The 16,614-nt window shown below is 52.9% G+C and overlaps 4 protein-coding genes across 4 annotated transcripts; 3 read left to right on the plus strand and 1 right to left on the minus strand.

Moving 5' to 3' along the window:
• Positions 1-540: 540 nt before the first annotated feature.
• On the minus strand, positions 541-894 carry GCG54_00014678 (uncharacterized protein; the record flags this gene model as incomplete). The annotated part of the gene is made up of 1 exon (XM_045414501.1): positions 541-894. One exon carries the CDS (start codon positions 892-894, stop codon positions 541-543), a length of 354 nt encoding a protein of 117 aa, XP_045260623.1.
• Positions 895-3,404: 2,510 nt separating this feature from the next.
• On the plus strand, positions 3,405-3,869 carry GCG54_00014679 (uncharacterized protein; the record flags this gene model as incomplete). The annotated part of the gene is made up of 2 exons (XM_045414502.1): positions 3,405-3,547; positions 3,620-3,869. The coding sequence occupies 2 exons, from the start codon at positions 3,405-3,407 to the stop codon at positions 3,867-3,869; spliced, it is 393 nt and encodes a 130-aa protein (XP_045260624.1).
• A 542-nt stretch (positions 3,870-4,411) lies between these two features.
• On the plus strand, positions 4,412-11,569 carry GCG54_00014680 (Glutathione S-transferase omega-like 2; the record flags this gene model as incomplete). The annotated part of the gene is made up of 7 exons (XM_045414503.1): positions 4,412-5,408; positions 5,469-5,619; positions 5,737-6,312; positions 6,367-8,167; positions 8,237-9,304; positions 10,512-10,661; positions 10,709-11,569. 7 exons carry the CDS (start codon positions 4,412-4,414, stop codon positions 11,567-11,569), a joined length of 5,604 nt encoding a protein of 1,867 aa, XP_045260625.1.
• A 724-nt stretch (positions 11,570-12,293) lies between these two features.
• On the plus strand, positions 12,294-16,214 carry GCG54_00014681 (uncharacterized protein; the record flags this gene model as incomplete). The annotated part of the gene is made up of 2 exons (XM_045414504.1): positions 12,294-12,507; positions 12,574-16,214. 2 exons carry the CDS (start codon positions 12,294-12,296, stop codon positions 16,212-16,214), a joined length of 3,855 nt encoding a protein of 1,284 aa, XP_045260626.1.
• Between the last annotated feature and the right edge of the window lie 400 nt (positions 16,215-16,614).

Here is a 16,614-nt window from a genome sequence, read left to right on the forward strand (position 1 = left end):
ACATAAAGATTGAGTTTCAAACTGCACGAACCGTGATTCCTGTCTCTTCTTTCCTTGCCTTAGTCTAGTTTCGCCTAAATGCTGACATCCGGCATGTAGATCATGATGAGCCTCGACGCGAGCGTTATTGTCTTAGACACCGGCGCGGGCCTACACGCTTCGGTCGTTGCCAGCATAGGCCACCCGGCTCAACTATGCCGAACATCCCTTTGCAATGGTTGCGATGTTTCGGGTAGAAGTGCGAACATTTTATGCCGATGGAAAAGATTTCCATCTGAGTACTAATGAGGTCAGCATTGGGACGAGCTGCACTACATCACCGAACACGGACAGGACATAGAAGGGACACGGCGATTCATCAGCGGGCTATTATTGATATCTTCATTTCCATTTCCCCCTTCCTTGGACGTAACAAGCTTTCAAATAAACCTTTAACTCCAACTGCTAACGGATGGATCCCATGTCCGTCCTAGATGTGGTCTGTTTCCTTTATCCCAATGCTTTCAAACCATTCATTAACCCAATCCAGAATATCTTGCCCTAAAAAGCCGTTGGTGTGGCGCAAACCGGCGACGTCACCGTCGTAGGCACTGTGGCCGGGACGTAGATGACCTTCTCAAAGGCGGGTCCGTGGCCACCCCAGTTAGGAGCCTGCGCGTCGGCAGTTGTAACGTGAGCACAGCCATGGCAGTCGACGGGGCTTGGTACAGTGACTGTGCTGTTGTACTGTGTGATCGTAGTCGTGGGCTGGAAGTCGCCAGTGAACCCAGGATCGAAGTGTGTAACGGTAATCGTGCAGTCGCTCACGGCTGGTGGTGCGGTAGGGTCAGGCATTGGGCTAGCAGCTGCAAGGGCTGCAAAGCCAACAATTACTGAAATGATGGAAGTGCGCATTTTTGTGATAGTTTTAACGAGTGTAAAGTTCAAGTTTGATTAAATTCCGTAATTGTGTAATTGGAGATGAAGGTGCTGCCAAGATTGAACAAGACGAGGAGCCAAGACCTCAATATTTATATTGCTCTTCACCTTGCAGATCTTCGGATCTGCTGGAATCCTAAAGGATTCTTAATGTTGAGGAACCATGCTGATCGTTGTCTGAGATCGGATGAACGGCAAACTAGCGGGGAGCGAGAGTCCTCTCCGTGTTGATCTGCCACCTGTTGTGTGAAGATGAAGGCTATTATTATCATTAGGTTCTACGGCCATCCCGCAGCCACCTCCTGCTATTCACTGGGGAATATCGAGGTATTCGCCGAAAACAATTTGGGCTCGTATTGCAGTTAAAGCGCCCCCTGAACGCTCAGCCCGAATATGATGGGACGCACTGTTGTAAGTTTTCTAGGGTGGGGTAAACAAGCTGTCAAGCCTCCAAAGTTGATTGCGAAAACGTGGGTGTCCCCTGCTAAATGGTCCGATAATGTGCCCCCTTTTGAAAGCTTGTTTCTCCGAGCGGGTCGGACGATCATGTTGGCATGGCTGTTTAGGAACGAAATATTATTATTGAAACTTGCGGCTTACCCGACGAGTCAACATTTATCGTGAATTCATACTTAGAGCTTCGGATGCAACCACTCTTCGCCGGATTCATCCATCGGGACGGACTCGCCCACCGGAGCGGATGTACCCATCGGACCTAAAACGGTCGGCATCGCTATTGCTGCCTCTCCACCTCCGCCGATTTGAATGCCCGCACAAAAGGAAAACCCGCTCATGCTGCAGATGCTGCAGCGAGGAATCGACATCACAGCCACAATCAAACGCCGTATGGAAATCGAAGGACAGCACGAAGGTTGGTTATAATGTCAAATAGATCTGACCCCGCGAGCCAAAGCACGCTTGTGGATTTCCCAGCAGGACAGCTTGACGGACAACCACGTGGAGGCAGACCATCTTCCAGCCCTTGGAACATGGTAACATCTATCCCACACGAACAGTGATACCAAAATACCTAAGCAGATCATAGTACCCACTGGCCCCAGAGGCAGTGCTTGATTCGCATGAGAAATACCACTGCAATCTTCGATGTGGTTGCGGTTGCACTGTGTGATCAAGGTTTTGGCCCAGCCTATGCAGTCAGCGTTGTTGCAGTATGTTCCCATGATTTACTTACAATGAAGAAGTAACCACGTAGCAGAATGTTTGTCTTGCAGGTATCACCAGCATTCAGCCAAAAGCATTCGGCCGTAGTGTGATCAGTCTTGTCTTCAGCAACGCACATGATTTGACGAAAGTTGGCGCGGCTGATGAACTGAACGACGCCTTTGCTGGCTGAGCTCGGCTGGCTGTATGTGCATTCCGCCATGGGGGGGTTGGCCCTGAGCGGCACCGACTTGCAGTGTTCCGTGGTAGACTCCGCTGGGCTGGCGGATCAATGAGGTCCAAGAACTGAAGAGGGGGGTGATTTCAACAGGTGCATCCGCGCACGTCGCTTCCGCAATGGCAAGTTGCCAGAAGAGCGCCATGAAAAGCACCCGAAGTACGGGAAGGAAGACCTTGTTCATGTTTGCAGTTGTTATTGGTGATAATTCGAAGCAGATGGTTGAGGAAATGGACCTCAACCAATTCTCAGCCGACAAAACGGAAGACTAAATAGAGAAAAGAGGTTCGCGAAATAACTGCACAGCTGGGACTTCTTCGCTTCGGTATCGCAAAATTCGATCTAGTCTATGGAGTCTTGGATCTATAAACTTTTATTGGTGATTTGATGTGAGTCTTTTACATCTTGAGAAAACTTTGCTGCACGAATGGCCGAGTTTCGGAAGTAGGCTGAACAACACATTCCACCCACCCGCAGCAGTTGCAGAACATCTCTGTCAACGAAAGTGCTTAATTAATTGTGATTTGAACTTCGCTAACCTCCGCTAATGAGGTGAAAGGCTCGGGGCCGTTCATTCACGGGGACAAAACTTTGCTGTTCTAAAGGCACACGCACCTAATTGGAGAAAGGGGGGGGCTGGACTCAAGCAGCAGGTTCTGCTGTCAAAAATGGACCATTCGTACCGCAAGGTAAGTTGAAGACTATCAATGTTTAGGAACACTTTTGAGTGGTTAAGAACTTAGATAGTGTGAACAGACTTCGAAAAGTTGTCTTGCACTGCGACCGTTCTAGATACTCATAAGACATGGACTGTCAATCAGTGAGCACGAAGTGATGGTTGCCACGAGTCAGTATCAACGAGCAAGAGTGTGTACTATATAAATTGCTGCCGATAAGCTATACAGACAGCAATGTGCTTAAGAAAGTATATTCTCGGCCATTTCCGCGGTTCCCTGACATAAAAGAACATAAAGAAGGGAGCGAGCATTCCGTTACCCTTTGCCAAGCCACTTCCAGCACCAACCCGCTCATCCCCACACTCGTTTTGTCTGATTGAACCAACACTGTTGGGCTAATTCCCTCCACAATGAACTTCAAGTCGGCTTTCCTTCTTCTCGTCGCTGCATCTTCAGCATGCGCCAACCCAGTTGACCTCTGCAAAAAGGCCGCGGACGGCACAGTCGACAAGCGTTGCGGCGGTCCTATCCTTGACCATTGCAATTGCAAGATGTATGTTCCCTTTATCACCTACGTCTGCAGCTTTTCAGTCGAGAATTCTATACTGACCAGCTCTCTTCACAGGTGGGTCCCTGGAAAGACCGCGGCTGATCCTCGCCAATATTTGTCTGGAGACTTCCCATACGGTACTGGAGTAACTCAAGGCACCATGAAAGCCACAGGAGGCGCGGGTCAAGGCAGCGTCTGTGCGGTCACCTGGGACAGAGGAGACAATGGACGTTGTGGATACTGGAAGCAGATCAGCGGCCCAACTGGGTCGGGATGCCAGCAATACCAGAACGTTTGGTTCAGCTGCGACGAGGTTTACGCATAGACAACGTCTAGATTAGTCGCGGTTGCGTGCGGATTGTAGAAGAAAAGGTCTTCCAGAGAACTCTCCCGAGTGCTCTCCTGAGAGAAAGAAGATTTAGCATAGAGAAAAAGAAATGGCATTCAATAATTTTCCGAGGCACCATGTTTGACCATCCCGAATCGTCACTCGCGGCCAATGGTGGGACCCACGATGTGATGATTGCGAACGCTTAATGATTCACCAACCAAATCTACCTCAGCCCGCTATCTTGGCATGCGTGCATAGCGAGCTAATGAGGCAATCAGTAAGCAGGGCTATCTCATGCAGTCAGATCCTGAGAGGACCCGACACCACGCAAGATTTACTACCCCGCTCTTCCGTTGCAAACCCGTTACTCATTCGACTTCTTTCAACAATAGTCTCACACGATGAACCAGCCGCGGTGATTCGTGCCCGTATTTCGAGCCTGTCAGGCTGACATTGACCGACGTCCCGTTGCACCTCTTCTTTCGGCCCAGGCCGATGCGCTAGTTGTCTGTCAATGGTTTGACTCACGAAGAGCGATGTCAACCAAAGTCTTGGACCGTACTGCCTACACGGTTGGCTGGATATGCGCTTTGCCCGTGGAGTCTGCCGCAGCGCAGTCCTTCCTTGACGAGCGGCATGAAGTACCGAGCGAAATCTCGGATAGTAACAGCTATGTCGTGGGCAGAATAGGGAAGCATAATGTTGTTATTGCCGTCATGCCTCAGAATGAGTATGGTACTACCACTGCTGCTACGACAGCCAAGGACATGGTGCGCAGCTTCCCACAAGTACGACTTGGCCTGATGGTTGGTGTTGGTGGAGGGGCTCCAAGCCAAGAGCACGATATCCGACTGGGCGACGTTGTAGTCAGCAGCCGTGATCAAGGCACTGGTGGTGTCATTCAGTTCGATTACGGAAAGACGATACAGGGTCAAGACTTCAAGGAAACGGGCCATCTCAATCGACCACCTACTTCCTTGTTGACAGCAGCGGCTGCACTTGACGCGCAATACGATATTGAAGGTCCTCAACTGAATAGTAAGGTCAACCGCGCGCTGGAGAAGCAACGAAAGGCTTTCAAAAAGAAATACTCTCGTCCATCGGATGACACCGACAGGCTTTATCGGTCAGAGTTCACACATCCTGAAGGGGTAACCGGCGAATGTGCCGCCGTATGCGGTGTTAGATCAGAGGACTTGGTGCATAGGCCCCCGCGTAGCGACGACGACGACATCCCAAGTGTTCACTATGGCCTGATTGCATCATCCAATCAAGTCATGAAGGACGCCTCCCAGCGCGACAAGTTGACTCGGCGAGGAGTCCTCTGTTTTGAGATGGAAGCAGCAGGCCTCATGAATCACTTTCCATGCCTGGTTGTTCGAGGCATATGCGACTATGCCGACACCCACAAGAATTCAATCTGGCAGCCTTATGCATCGATGGTGGCAGCAGCTTACGCGAAAGATCTGATAGAGTCTATTAATCTTGTTGCGGTTGGAGGAGAAACGAAGCTGTCGGAACTCATTGGTTCTGGTTCGTGTGCTTTACACCAGCCCCAGAGAGTTGATTTTGTCTAACAACTAATTTATACAGTGGTCACTATACAGAGAGAACAGCACAAGATTTTGAATGATACTAGAAACACAGTTGATGGTATAAAATCTCAACACCGTGTAAAGAGTGTCAAAGAATGGCTTCGGCCTGCCGACCCGTCAGACAACGCAAACCATGCCAAGGATCTAAGGTATGGGGAAACGGGCACGTGGTTTCTAAATTCTCCCGCATTCGAAGACTGGCGCAAAGGTCACTACCGACATATCTGTCTCTATGGGGCTAGTGGCTGTGGTAAAACAGTCCTCAGTTCCACTATCCTTGAATTTCTCAGAGAAAGTCGACGTGGAGCGGTATTGTACTTCTTTTTCGACTTCAGTGATTCTCAGAAGCGCACTTTGGATGGCTTGGTACGCTCTCTACTTTTTCAGCTGTATGCAGGAGCAGATGGCAGCACCAAGAAAGTCGAAGCTCTACGAAAGTCTCACGAGGATGGCAAAAGGTCCCCAAGCACTGCCAACATTGTGCAGTGCTTTCAAGATGTCCTTGCAACGCTTGGAGATACTGTCATTCTCATGGATGCGCTAGATGAATGCAAAGAAAAGCATAAACTGATTGAATGGATACTTGGGATTGGCTCTGCACCTAATCTCAAACGTGTCAAGATTATCATCACCGCAAGGCCGGAAGCTGATTTCAAAGCCTGGCTAGGCCCAGAATTAGTAGATGCGAAAGGTGTTGAACTCGATAAGGATTCAGTGAAGGCTGATATCGAGGTCTACATTAAAGGATGTTTAAGGGAGAGACCGGGATTTCACACCCGAGCACCAGAACATCCCATGGTGAAACAAATTCCTGACAGACTGATTGAAAAGGCCGATGGAATGTGAGTTTACGAATACTGGATCGTTGTATGAAGAAAAGACTCACAAGTCCATAGGTTCCGATATGCAGCCTGCCAGATCAATGACCTGGTCAACTGTCTTGGTCCTGAAGATATCGAGTACGTTCTGGATTCTTTACCGGAGACCATCCAAGAAACATATAAACGAAGCATCGAAAGAATACCGCCAAGATATTATACAAAGGCAATCCGCGTTCTCCAGTTTCTTGTTAATCTGGACCAGCCACTGGCACTATCGGCAGCTGTCGACATTGTATCAGTGCGCTCCGATTTCCGAAGATTCAGTTCTATCGACCGAATATGCCCCGACGACATTACTCGACTATGCCCCAACCTTTTATCAATCGTGGAAGTTAAAAGTTCCAATACATTCGATGGGTCTCAGCCGAATAAGCAACATGAGCTTCATTTAGCTCATTTATCTGTCAAAGAATATCTGATTCAGTATGATGCCCCTGAACTCACATTCACTGGCCTAGACGCCTGTGTATCTATCGTTCGGACGTGTCTATCATACCTCCTCGGGGTTATTTCAGAAGGGCCATTCAACAAAGGGACAGATATCAAAGCGTGGATGGGCAATGACCAATGGATGGTCAATGAAAAATGGCTGGTCAGTGAAAAATGGATGGGCCCCGCCGAACTGGAATGGATGGTCACCCATGACTCGGCGTCCATCAGCCCGCGACCACAGTCGTTTCCCTTTGCGTCGCTCGCAGTGAGTACATGGACTGAACAAGCTGCTGCTGCGGAACTATCACCAGAAGCTGTCAGTGCAATAGTTGACCACTTGGAACTGGAACTTGAAGTTAAGCACCGTTGGCTGGTTCCCAGAAGTAAACAATTTCTCACGGGATATTTCAACGATTTAACAAGGAGTTGTTTGCATTTTGCATGTTTCCTTGGCCTTGGAAAGACAACCAAGGTTTTGATCGCGCGCGGCGCCAATGTCAATGGCCCAGAAAACGAGACTAAAGCTATGAAGCCCGTCGAAATTGCGACATTCATGAATCGACTTCATACTTTGCGAGTTCTATTGGATGCTGGAGCCAGTCCTGACACTACCGGCACTGGCATCTCAAACCACGGAAGCGCCTTGCGCATATCTTGTCAGAAGGGCCATCGAGATATCACGAAGCTTCTTGCAAAGAAGGGAGCAGTGCTCAACAGACCAGAAGGAAACGATCACAGGAGACTAAGTCCTCTTCAGATCGCCATCGAAAACATGGACGAAAGTCTCGTGCAACTACTACTCGACGAGGGAGTCGACTTTGATGCAAATTGCGGCGATTTTGGATTCGCTCTACAGACCGCATCCTGGTTAGGACATACCAAGAAGGTTGCAATACTTTTGAAGCATGGATCCAATATGAAGGCTAGGGGTCAAGCCATTAGGTACGCCCTTCAAGCTGCCGCCGAGGAAGGCCACGAAGGAACGCTGGAACTCCTTCTGCATAACAGTGCGGATACAAATGCCCTCAGCAATAATGCTCCTGGTAACGCTCTCCAGGCAGCTGTCAGGGGAGGCCACGGGGATATTGTTGAGCTTTTGCTCGACAAAGTGGAAAATCAATTCGCCTTCAACAACAATGCTCATGGCAACGCTCTCCAGGCAGCTGTTAGGGGAGGCCACGGGAATATTGTTGAGCTTTTACTCGACAAAGTGGCAAATCAATTCGCCCCACGCGATCCCAGTTATGGAAATGCCCTCCGAATAGCTGTTATTTCACAACAGAGAGACATCGTCAAGCTCCTGCTGACGAGGGGAATAGGTGTTGATGCGATGAATTACAGCTCCTCCCTGCAGGCTGCCGCTAAAATGGGCCATACGAAGATGGTTAGGCTTCTTTGAGATGAGGGCGTAAACATCAATGTTAAGGGTGGCCTTTATGGAGATGCTCTCCAGGCTGCTGCTAAAGAAGGTCACGGGAATATCGTCAAGCTTTTAATAGCAAAAGGAGCAGATCTTAGTGCTAAGGATGGCACCTATGCCTGCGACGCCCTACAGGCTGCCGCTAAAGCTGGCCACAAGAGGATCATCAGGCTTCTCGTGGACAAAGGCGTCAATGCCAATGCTAAAAGCGGCCTTAATGGGAATGCTCTCCAGGCTGCTGCTAAAGCAGGTCACCGAAAAATGGTCAAACTTTTGCTAGAAAAAGGAGCAAACATTAATGCTCGGGGTGGCACTTATGGCTACGCCCTACAGGCTGCCGCTAAAGCAGGCCACAGAAGGATGGTCAAGCTTTTACTAGACAATGGCGCAGATGTCAATGCTCAGGGTGGAATCTTCGGGAATGCTCTTTATGCAGCTGCTTCGGAAGGGTTCCAAAGCGTCGTTGAGGTCCTGGTGGAAAGAGGCGCGGATATCAACAGCCAGGGGGGTCCTTACGGAAATGCCCTGACAATTGCGTGCGTGCGCGAGCACCCAGAAACAATGGATTACCTCCTAGAAAAGGGAGCCGACGCAAGTGCAACTATTCCGGGCTTGGGAAATACCCTTCAGATATTCATGAGAAGGCTTCTGGATTGGAACGTCAAAACCGAAGGTATGCTGACGAGCCTTATCAATGCTGGGTCAGTCCTGCCGCAGTCTCATGACGCGTCCAGTCGGCATGCGCTGCGGCTTGCTGTTAGAAGTGGACACCTGGACCATACCAGGCTCCTGCTGAGCGAGGGGGTAGACCCGGATATTTTGCTTTACGCCTCCGGCATGCACAATCACAGCCTTCTCATAGAATCTCTTGTCGAATCTAAGCCAGAGATCGCGGGAGAACTCATCAGATTTGGTGCAGACCCAAATGCTAAGGCCTCTCACCGTCGTTCTGGAAAAACAGCTCTTCGCCTTGCTCTGGAAAGAGACTTTGAGGACGTTGTGCTACTGCTTTTACGGAGAGGGGCAGATCCCAATGGGCTAGGCAGTTACCCAGCTTTTAATCCGTTGCATTACTCTATTACGAGAGGCTCAGTCAAGTACGTACGTCTGCTTCTAGAATATGGGGCACATGTCGCAGCTGTTGGTGGATACGACGAAGGCATAACTGCCGTCAAGTTGGCAGAGCAAGCAGGGAATGAGGAGATCATTCAGTTGCTTGCACAGATCACAACTGGGAGGAGGAAAAAGAAAAAGAAGAAGAAGAGTAGCAAGCGAGGGCAAGAAACTGTGGTCAACACAACTGAGGGCCTGTCCGATATGCTAGGCCACTTGATTATATGAAACAAGGTTGGGCCAACTAGAAGTCGTGAAGCTTCGGGTTAGGCAGTGGCTAGTCAATGCTACTCTCTGTAGCATCTCAGTAGCAACGAGCCATGAGCAGGAACATATCTCAGCCGACATGTCCAATTTTTATATAAAAGCCTAGTACCACAGACCGGGAAACGTTCGAAAATCGAAGCGAAGGTCCTGTAGATGCTAAGGAACCCCTGCGTATCTAATCTGAGAGAAGGCAAATAGGTCCAATTAGGGAAATACAACCTTTAACAGTTATCCAGTGAAGAGGAGAAAGTGCATATATCTGAAGTGATGTAGGACAATCACTTGAGCGCTGACAGCGACGTTCTCAGCGATGACAACCCTCTGAGTAGTTGTGGATCCTTGGCATGCCGGGCCGGATGGCGCCATGACCGGTACGAGGACGAGAAGCCGTCGATTGTAGCATGCCGAGCGGTCAAGAATCGGCCGGACGCAGATCAGGTCATACTCGACAATTTGTCGGTACATTCATTACGGAGCTGACAAATATCCATCTGATAATCGTGTGGGAGGGTGACAAACCGTAAACAGACTTCGCTATCCCGCGCGCTACGCGACGCTCGGGTTTCCGAGCCGCGCGGGAAATGCGGGGAAGTCGTCCTTCCACGGAGTTTACGTCACTAAATGCTGCAACAGCTGCGCTGTGACTTCTGGCATGCCTGTTGCAGCTGCACCGTATTTCCCCTCTCCAGCGCTTTATAACTAATTGAGTATCCTACCGGTCTCTGAAGCTCAACTTCATAACTGGCATAGTTTGAATCGTTGTTTCATTATTTTACTTGAACCCACGGGACCCCGTAAACTTTCGCGTTTTCCTCGGAGCAAGGCAGAAACAGAAACAGATACCATCGCGAATCCACCATCGAGATGGGCGAAGAGGCACGCATACCGACTTCAGTTCTCAACGCGCGATTGGCTAACAATCCAACAGAAAGATCCAATCAGATACCAGCCCGGAAAAGGCGGTGGTTTCGAGCGTACTGAAGCTCAATTCCGCAACTTCATCAGCAAAGACCCAAACTCCAAGTTTCCCGCTGAAAAGGGTCGGTATGCGCTCTACGTCAGCCCGGGGTGCCCATGGGTAAGTCATCTCTTACCGCAGACAGCCATGCGCTGACCCCCTCTCAGTGCCACAGAGTCATGATAGTCCGGGCTCTCAAGCGTCTGGAGGACTACGTCGACCTGTACATCGCCGATATGGGTATGGGCAAAGAGGGCTGGCATTTCACCGATAGTCCCGAGGCCGCCAAGTACGGTGTTCTCCCCGAGGATCCCGTGTACGGTTTCAAAACCATCAAGGAGCTCTACCTCAAGGCTAGTCCCGGGTATGAGGGCCGTGTGACGGTGCCCGTGCTTTGGGACAAGAAGGCGCACACGCTGGTCAGCAACGAGTCGAGCGAGATTATCCGTATGCTGTACACCGAGTTTGACCATCTCCTTCCTGAGGCGGACCGTGAAGACAGCAGACCCGGCGGCGGGCTGTACCCTCAGAAGCTGCAGAAGGAGATCGATGAGATCAATGAGTGGGTGTATCACACCGTCAACAACGGTGTTTACAAGTGCGGCTTTGCGTTCACGCAGGCAGCGTACGAGGATAACGTCGACCACTTGTTCCAGTCGTTGGATCGATTGGAGAGCATCCTACAGAACCGGCCATTCTTGCTGGGCGATCACATCACAGAGGCTGATGTACGACTGTTTCCCACGATTGCGAGGTTTGATGTCGCCTATGTGCCCATCTTCCAGTGTAATCTGGCCACCATTCGGAACGATTATCCCAACCTGCATCTTTGGTACAGGAGGCTGTACTGGGACCAGAGCGAGAGGACTCATGGTGCATTCTTCAATACCACGGACACCTGGATTTCGAGATACAAGGAGGGATATGGTAATGCGAGAGCTAGGGTTTTGGGTATCCAGGGGCCGCTCATCATCCCGAAGGGACCTCGCGTGTTGATTCATGAGCTTAAAGATGAAGAGAAGTTGTGATTGTAGAACAGCAGGGAAACTCAACGGGGCGATGTAAGGGTGTAAACGGAATCCCGACGTTAAGCCAGGTCCACAGTATGTCAACAGATTTCAGAATACAGATCACAGATTCCGTCACAGCCCACAGGCTATCACTCTGAGTCTGTTCATGCGCAGCAAGCAGCGTCCGGGGTCAACTGTCGGCTGGAAGATCCGGGGAGGACTTCGCGACCCCGTCTTCTGCAGGATCAATTGCGCAATTGCCTGACACTCAGTCTGACAACTTTTGTGAGAAACTCATTCTAGCCAGTTCCGGGAGTCGCCAGAGGGCCGACGACGGCGATAAGAGCTTTTCCCGCCAAGGATGCTAACATCGGAGAGGCGCCGACTGGATCCACAGCATCGGGGACCGCCCGCCAGCACGTAATTACGCCGCCCGACGAAGCCCCGACGAGTGCCTCCGTGGGTCTTTCACAGCGCAAAGCGGCCGTCAACCGTCGGCATCAATTACCGCAGGGCAATGCTTGACGGTGTATGCGTCGGTGAGATTGTGTTATATATGCATAATACCTTCACTTTGCCAAGGGGTTTGACTCACCGGGGTGTGTTTTCCTTCAGTGGTTTTCGTGATCTCAGTTTCAGTTCACTGAACAGCGCCAAGTCTCACCCCAACTCACGCGCTGAGACCACAAACACACCAAAGACTCACTGAAAATTCATCACCCTCAGTGAGCTGAGCCTCAGAATGACGGCCGACATCCGGGTCGCCATCGACCGCGGCGGCACCTTCTGCGACGTTATCGCAGACATTGACGGCCGCGATCCCATCATCTTCAAACTCCTCTCCGAAGACCCCGCAAACTACCCAGATGCACCAACAGAAGCGATCCGCCGCATCCTCTCAATTGTCGAGAACAAAACCATCCCCGTCGGTGAGAAACTCGACGGCTCCCGCATTGGTAATCCCTCACCTCGACCCCTGAAATCACCCTCTTCCGAATGCCCTCACTAACCAAACTCACCAGCATCCTGCCGCATCGGCACAACGGTAGCCACAAATGCCCTTCTGGAGCACAAGGGCGAGCGCTTCGCCTTCCTCACCACAAAAGGCTTCAAAGATGTCTGCGTGATCGGCGACCAGTCTCGCCCCAAGCTCTTTGACCTCAACATCCGCAAACCCAAAGCCCTCCACGAGGCCGTTGTCGAGGTCGACGAGCGCATCGTCCCCGCAGACTACGATCTCAACCCGGAGCCCTTCTCCAAAGACGCACTGGCATCTCAAGATGGCCTCATTCGCACGCCGAGCGGCGAGTTCGTCCGCGTTCTCCGCGCCCCCGACCTCGACGCTGTTCGCCCTCAACTCCTCGCTCTCCGCGAGCAGGGCTACAACAACCTTGCGATCTGCTTCATGCACGCCTACCTCTACCCGGCCCACGAAGATCTCGTCGCAGACCTCGCCCGCTCCCTCGGCTTCGCCTTCGTGACAACCTCTGCCCAGACATCACCGACTATCAAGTTCCTCAACCGCAGCACCTCCACCTGCTCCGAGGCCTACCTCTATCCCGTTATCCAGCGCTACGTCTCCTCCTTCACCTCGGGTTTCCGCATCCCCCCGCAGCGCGTCGACTTCATGTGCTCCGACGGCGGCCTCAAGGCAGCCACCCGATTCCGCGGGAACGAAGCTCTCCTCTCCGGACCCGCAGGCGGCGTCGTGGGTATTGCCCGGTCTTGCTACGACCCAGCCGACGGCACCCCTGTCATCGGCTTCGACATGGGCGGCACCAGCACCGACGTCTCCCGCTACGACGGCCGTTACGACTACCTCACCGAGACCTCCATCGCCGGCCGCACAATCACTGTACCCATGCTCAACATCGCCACGGTAGCGGCAGGCGGCGGTTCCATCCTGTTCGCCCGCAACGGCCTCCTCGCCGTCGGTCCTGAATCTGCCGGCGCACACCCCGGCCCTGCTTGCTACCGCAAGGACGGGCCCCTGACTGTCACTGACGCGAACCTTTTCCTCGGCCGCCTTGTGCTGTCCTCCTTCCCCTCCATCTTCGGCGCCAATGCGGATGAGCCCCTGGACGCCGCCGTCGTGGCGGAGAAGTTTGCCACCATCACCGCCGACTTCAACGCTCAGACGAACCAGTCCCTGACGCCGCATGACGTCGCCCTCGGCTTCCTCAACGTCGCAAACGAGACAATGTCCCGCCCGATCCGCAACGCTACCGAGGCCCGCGGCTTCGCGCCCGAGAACCATCACCTCGTCTCCTTCGGCGGTGCCGGCGGTCAGCACGCCTGCGATATTGCCGACCGTCTAGGCATCCGCCGCATACTCATCCACAAGTTCTCGTCCCTGTTATCGGCGTACGGTATCGCGCAGGCGGAGCTGCAGCACGAAGCGCTTGAGCCGTACGGCAGCAAGCTCGATGCCTCTGCGGAAGCTCACGTCACGGACCGTCTGGCGGTGCTCAAGGCTAAGGTGTCAGGGGAACTTCTTTCCCAGGGCGCTGATGCAGACTCCTTGGTCTTTGATGAGAGTCTCGTTCTGCGCTACTTCGGCACCGACACGAACCTCACAATCTCCAAGCCCGAGGACGGCGACTACGCTGCCAAGTTTGAGGCAACCCACCTCCGCGAGTTCGCTTTCTCGATGAAGCGGGACATCGTCATCGAGTCTGTAAAGGTCCGCGGAACAGGTAGCGCGGGGTCCCAGGCGCAGGAATCTTCCGCCCTCAAGGAGCTTTCCTCTACTACTCCTATCGCACCTCCTGAGCCGCAAGAGACGCAGCAGGTCTACGTCGACGGTGCCTGGCATGCCACCAACATCTACCACCTCCCCCAGATTCCCAAGTCCACCGCCATCCCCGGACCAGCCCTCATCATCGACCAGACCCAGACAATCTTTGTGTCTCCAACCTTTACCGCGCATATTCTCACATCCCACGTCCTCCTCCAGAAACAAACCCTCACCAGCCCTCTCGCCTCATCCCTCCAAGACCCCTCGTCTTCGACAGTCGACCCGATCCAGCTCTCCGTCTTCGCCCACCGCTTCATGGCCATCGCCGAACAAATGGGCACAACCCTCCAGCGCACCTCCATCTCCACCTCCATCAAAGAACGCCTCGACTTCTCCTGCGCAATCTTCTCCCCCTCCGGCAAACTCGTCGCCAACGCCCCTCACATCCCCATCCACCTCGGCTCCATGCAGTTCGCAATCCAAGCCCAACACCGCCTCTGGGCCGGCAAACTCTCCCCCGGTGACGTCCTCCTCACGAACCACCCCCAATGGGGCGGCACCCACCTTCCCGACCTCACCGTCGTCACCCCCGTATTCATCCCCTCCCCCGCCACCGGCAAGGAAGAAATCGCCTTCTACGTCGCCAGCAGAGGCCACCACACCGACATCGGCGGCAAGGGCATCACCTCCATGATGCCCGAGTCGCGCGAGCTCTGGGAGGAGGGCCTCAACGTGCCCTCCCTCAAGATCGTCGCCGCCGGCACCTTCCTCGAGACCGATGTCCGCGAGGCCTTCGAGCGCGCGGGTTCCTTCCCGGGGTGCTCCACCTCGCGCCGGCTGGCCGACAACATCTCCGACCTCAAGGCGCAAACCTCCGCCAACCAGCGCGGCATCACCCTCCTCCGCAAGCTCTGCGCCGAGGCCTCGCTGCCCGTGGTGCACAAATACATGGGCGCGATCCAGAATAACGCTGAACTCGCCGTGCGGTCTTTCTTCAAAGCCGTCGCGGCGCGGAACGGAGGGCGTCCACTGGAGGCGACGGATTATTTGGATGACGGCACGCCTATGCGCGTCAAGATCAGCATCGACCCCGACACGGGCTCTGCTGTGTACGATTTTGAAGGTAGTGGTCCGCAGATGTGGGGGAATTACAACTGCCCCATCTCCATCTGCCACTCAGCCATCATCTACACCGTCCGCTGCCTGGTGGACGTCGACATACCCCTGAACGAGGGATGTCTCGCCCCCGTGGAGATCCGCGTCCCGCCGGGCTCGGTGCTTAACCCGGGCCCGCGCGCGGCTATCTGCGGAAGCACACTCGCCTCGCAGCGCGTCATTGACGTGATCTTGCGCGCGTTCGGGCGGTGCGCTGCGTCGCAGGGCTGCGCGAATAGCTTCGGCTGGGGCATGGGCGGGAGGGACCCTGCCACGGGGGTTGTTACCAAGGGGTGGAACTACGGCGAGAGTATTGGTGGAGGTGTAGGTGCTGGAGATGGGTACGAGGGGGAGCATTCGACACATGTGCATTCTACGAACACAAAACAGACGGATGCTGAGGTGGTTGAGAAGCGGACAGCGGTTCTGGTACGTAAGTACGAGATCCGAAGGGGCAGTGGTGGTAATGGAACGTGGAAGGGCGGAGATGGAATTACGAGGGAGGTGGAAGCGCGGGTGCCCTTGAAGTTCAGCATTTTGAGTGACCGCCGGGTGTATAGACCGTACGGCATGGGTGGCGGCGGGCCAGGTATGAGGGGTGAGAACTTTGCGTTCTTGAAGGGTGAAGATGGTGGTGAGATGGAGAGGATTAACTTGGGTGGCAAGGCGATTGTGAACTTAGGGGTGGGAGAGTATGTGCAAGTGAACACGCCTGGCGGTGGAGGTTTCGGAGGAGATGACGTAGAAGATAGACATCGGGGATATGTGTAAACGATAGATGATAGATGGGTTCCCATGCATTTACAATCGAGTTCTGCCCTATGGCTCTACAACTTCCGGAGGGCAAACCAGAGTCTCAACCTTTCAATCTCTTCAGGATACTAATCCCTTCATTAAGTGGTCACAATTGAACGGCCAGTATTCCTCATTGCAGAGCCTTTCCAAAAGAGGCGCCTACGCATAGATACCTAGGGGGAAATGCCCTGATTGGCTAATATCGGGATGGAAGACTGTGGTCATTGTTTTGACCAAGATGGCTGTCATCTTTGGAAACACTGTGTCGAAGGAAAAGCCTTACATTTAGCCATTTGCGGCGTGAATTGTTTTCTTCATGCACCTGAATCCCACAAGTAGTACCATGATTTATCTCATTGATCCTTCTTGATCCACA

The sequence above is a fragment of the Colletotrichum gloeosporioides genome (assembly GCF_011800055.1).
Source record: "Colletotrichum gloeosporioides strain Lc1 chromosome Unknown consensus_66, whole genome shotgun sequence".
Classification (NCBI taxonomy): Eukaryota; Fungi; Ascomycota; class Sordariomycetes; order Glomerellales; family Glomerellaceae; genus Colletotrichum; species Colletotrichum gloeosporioides.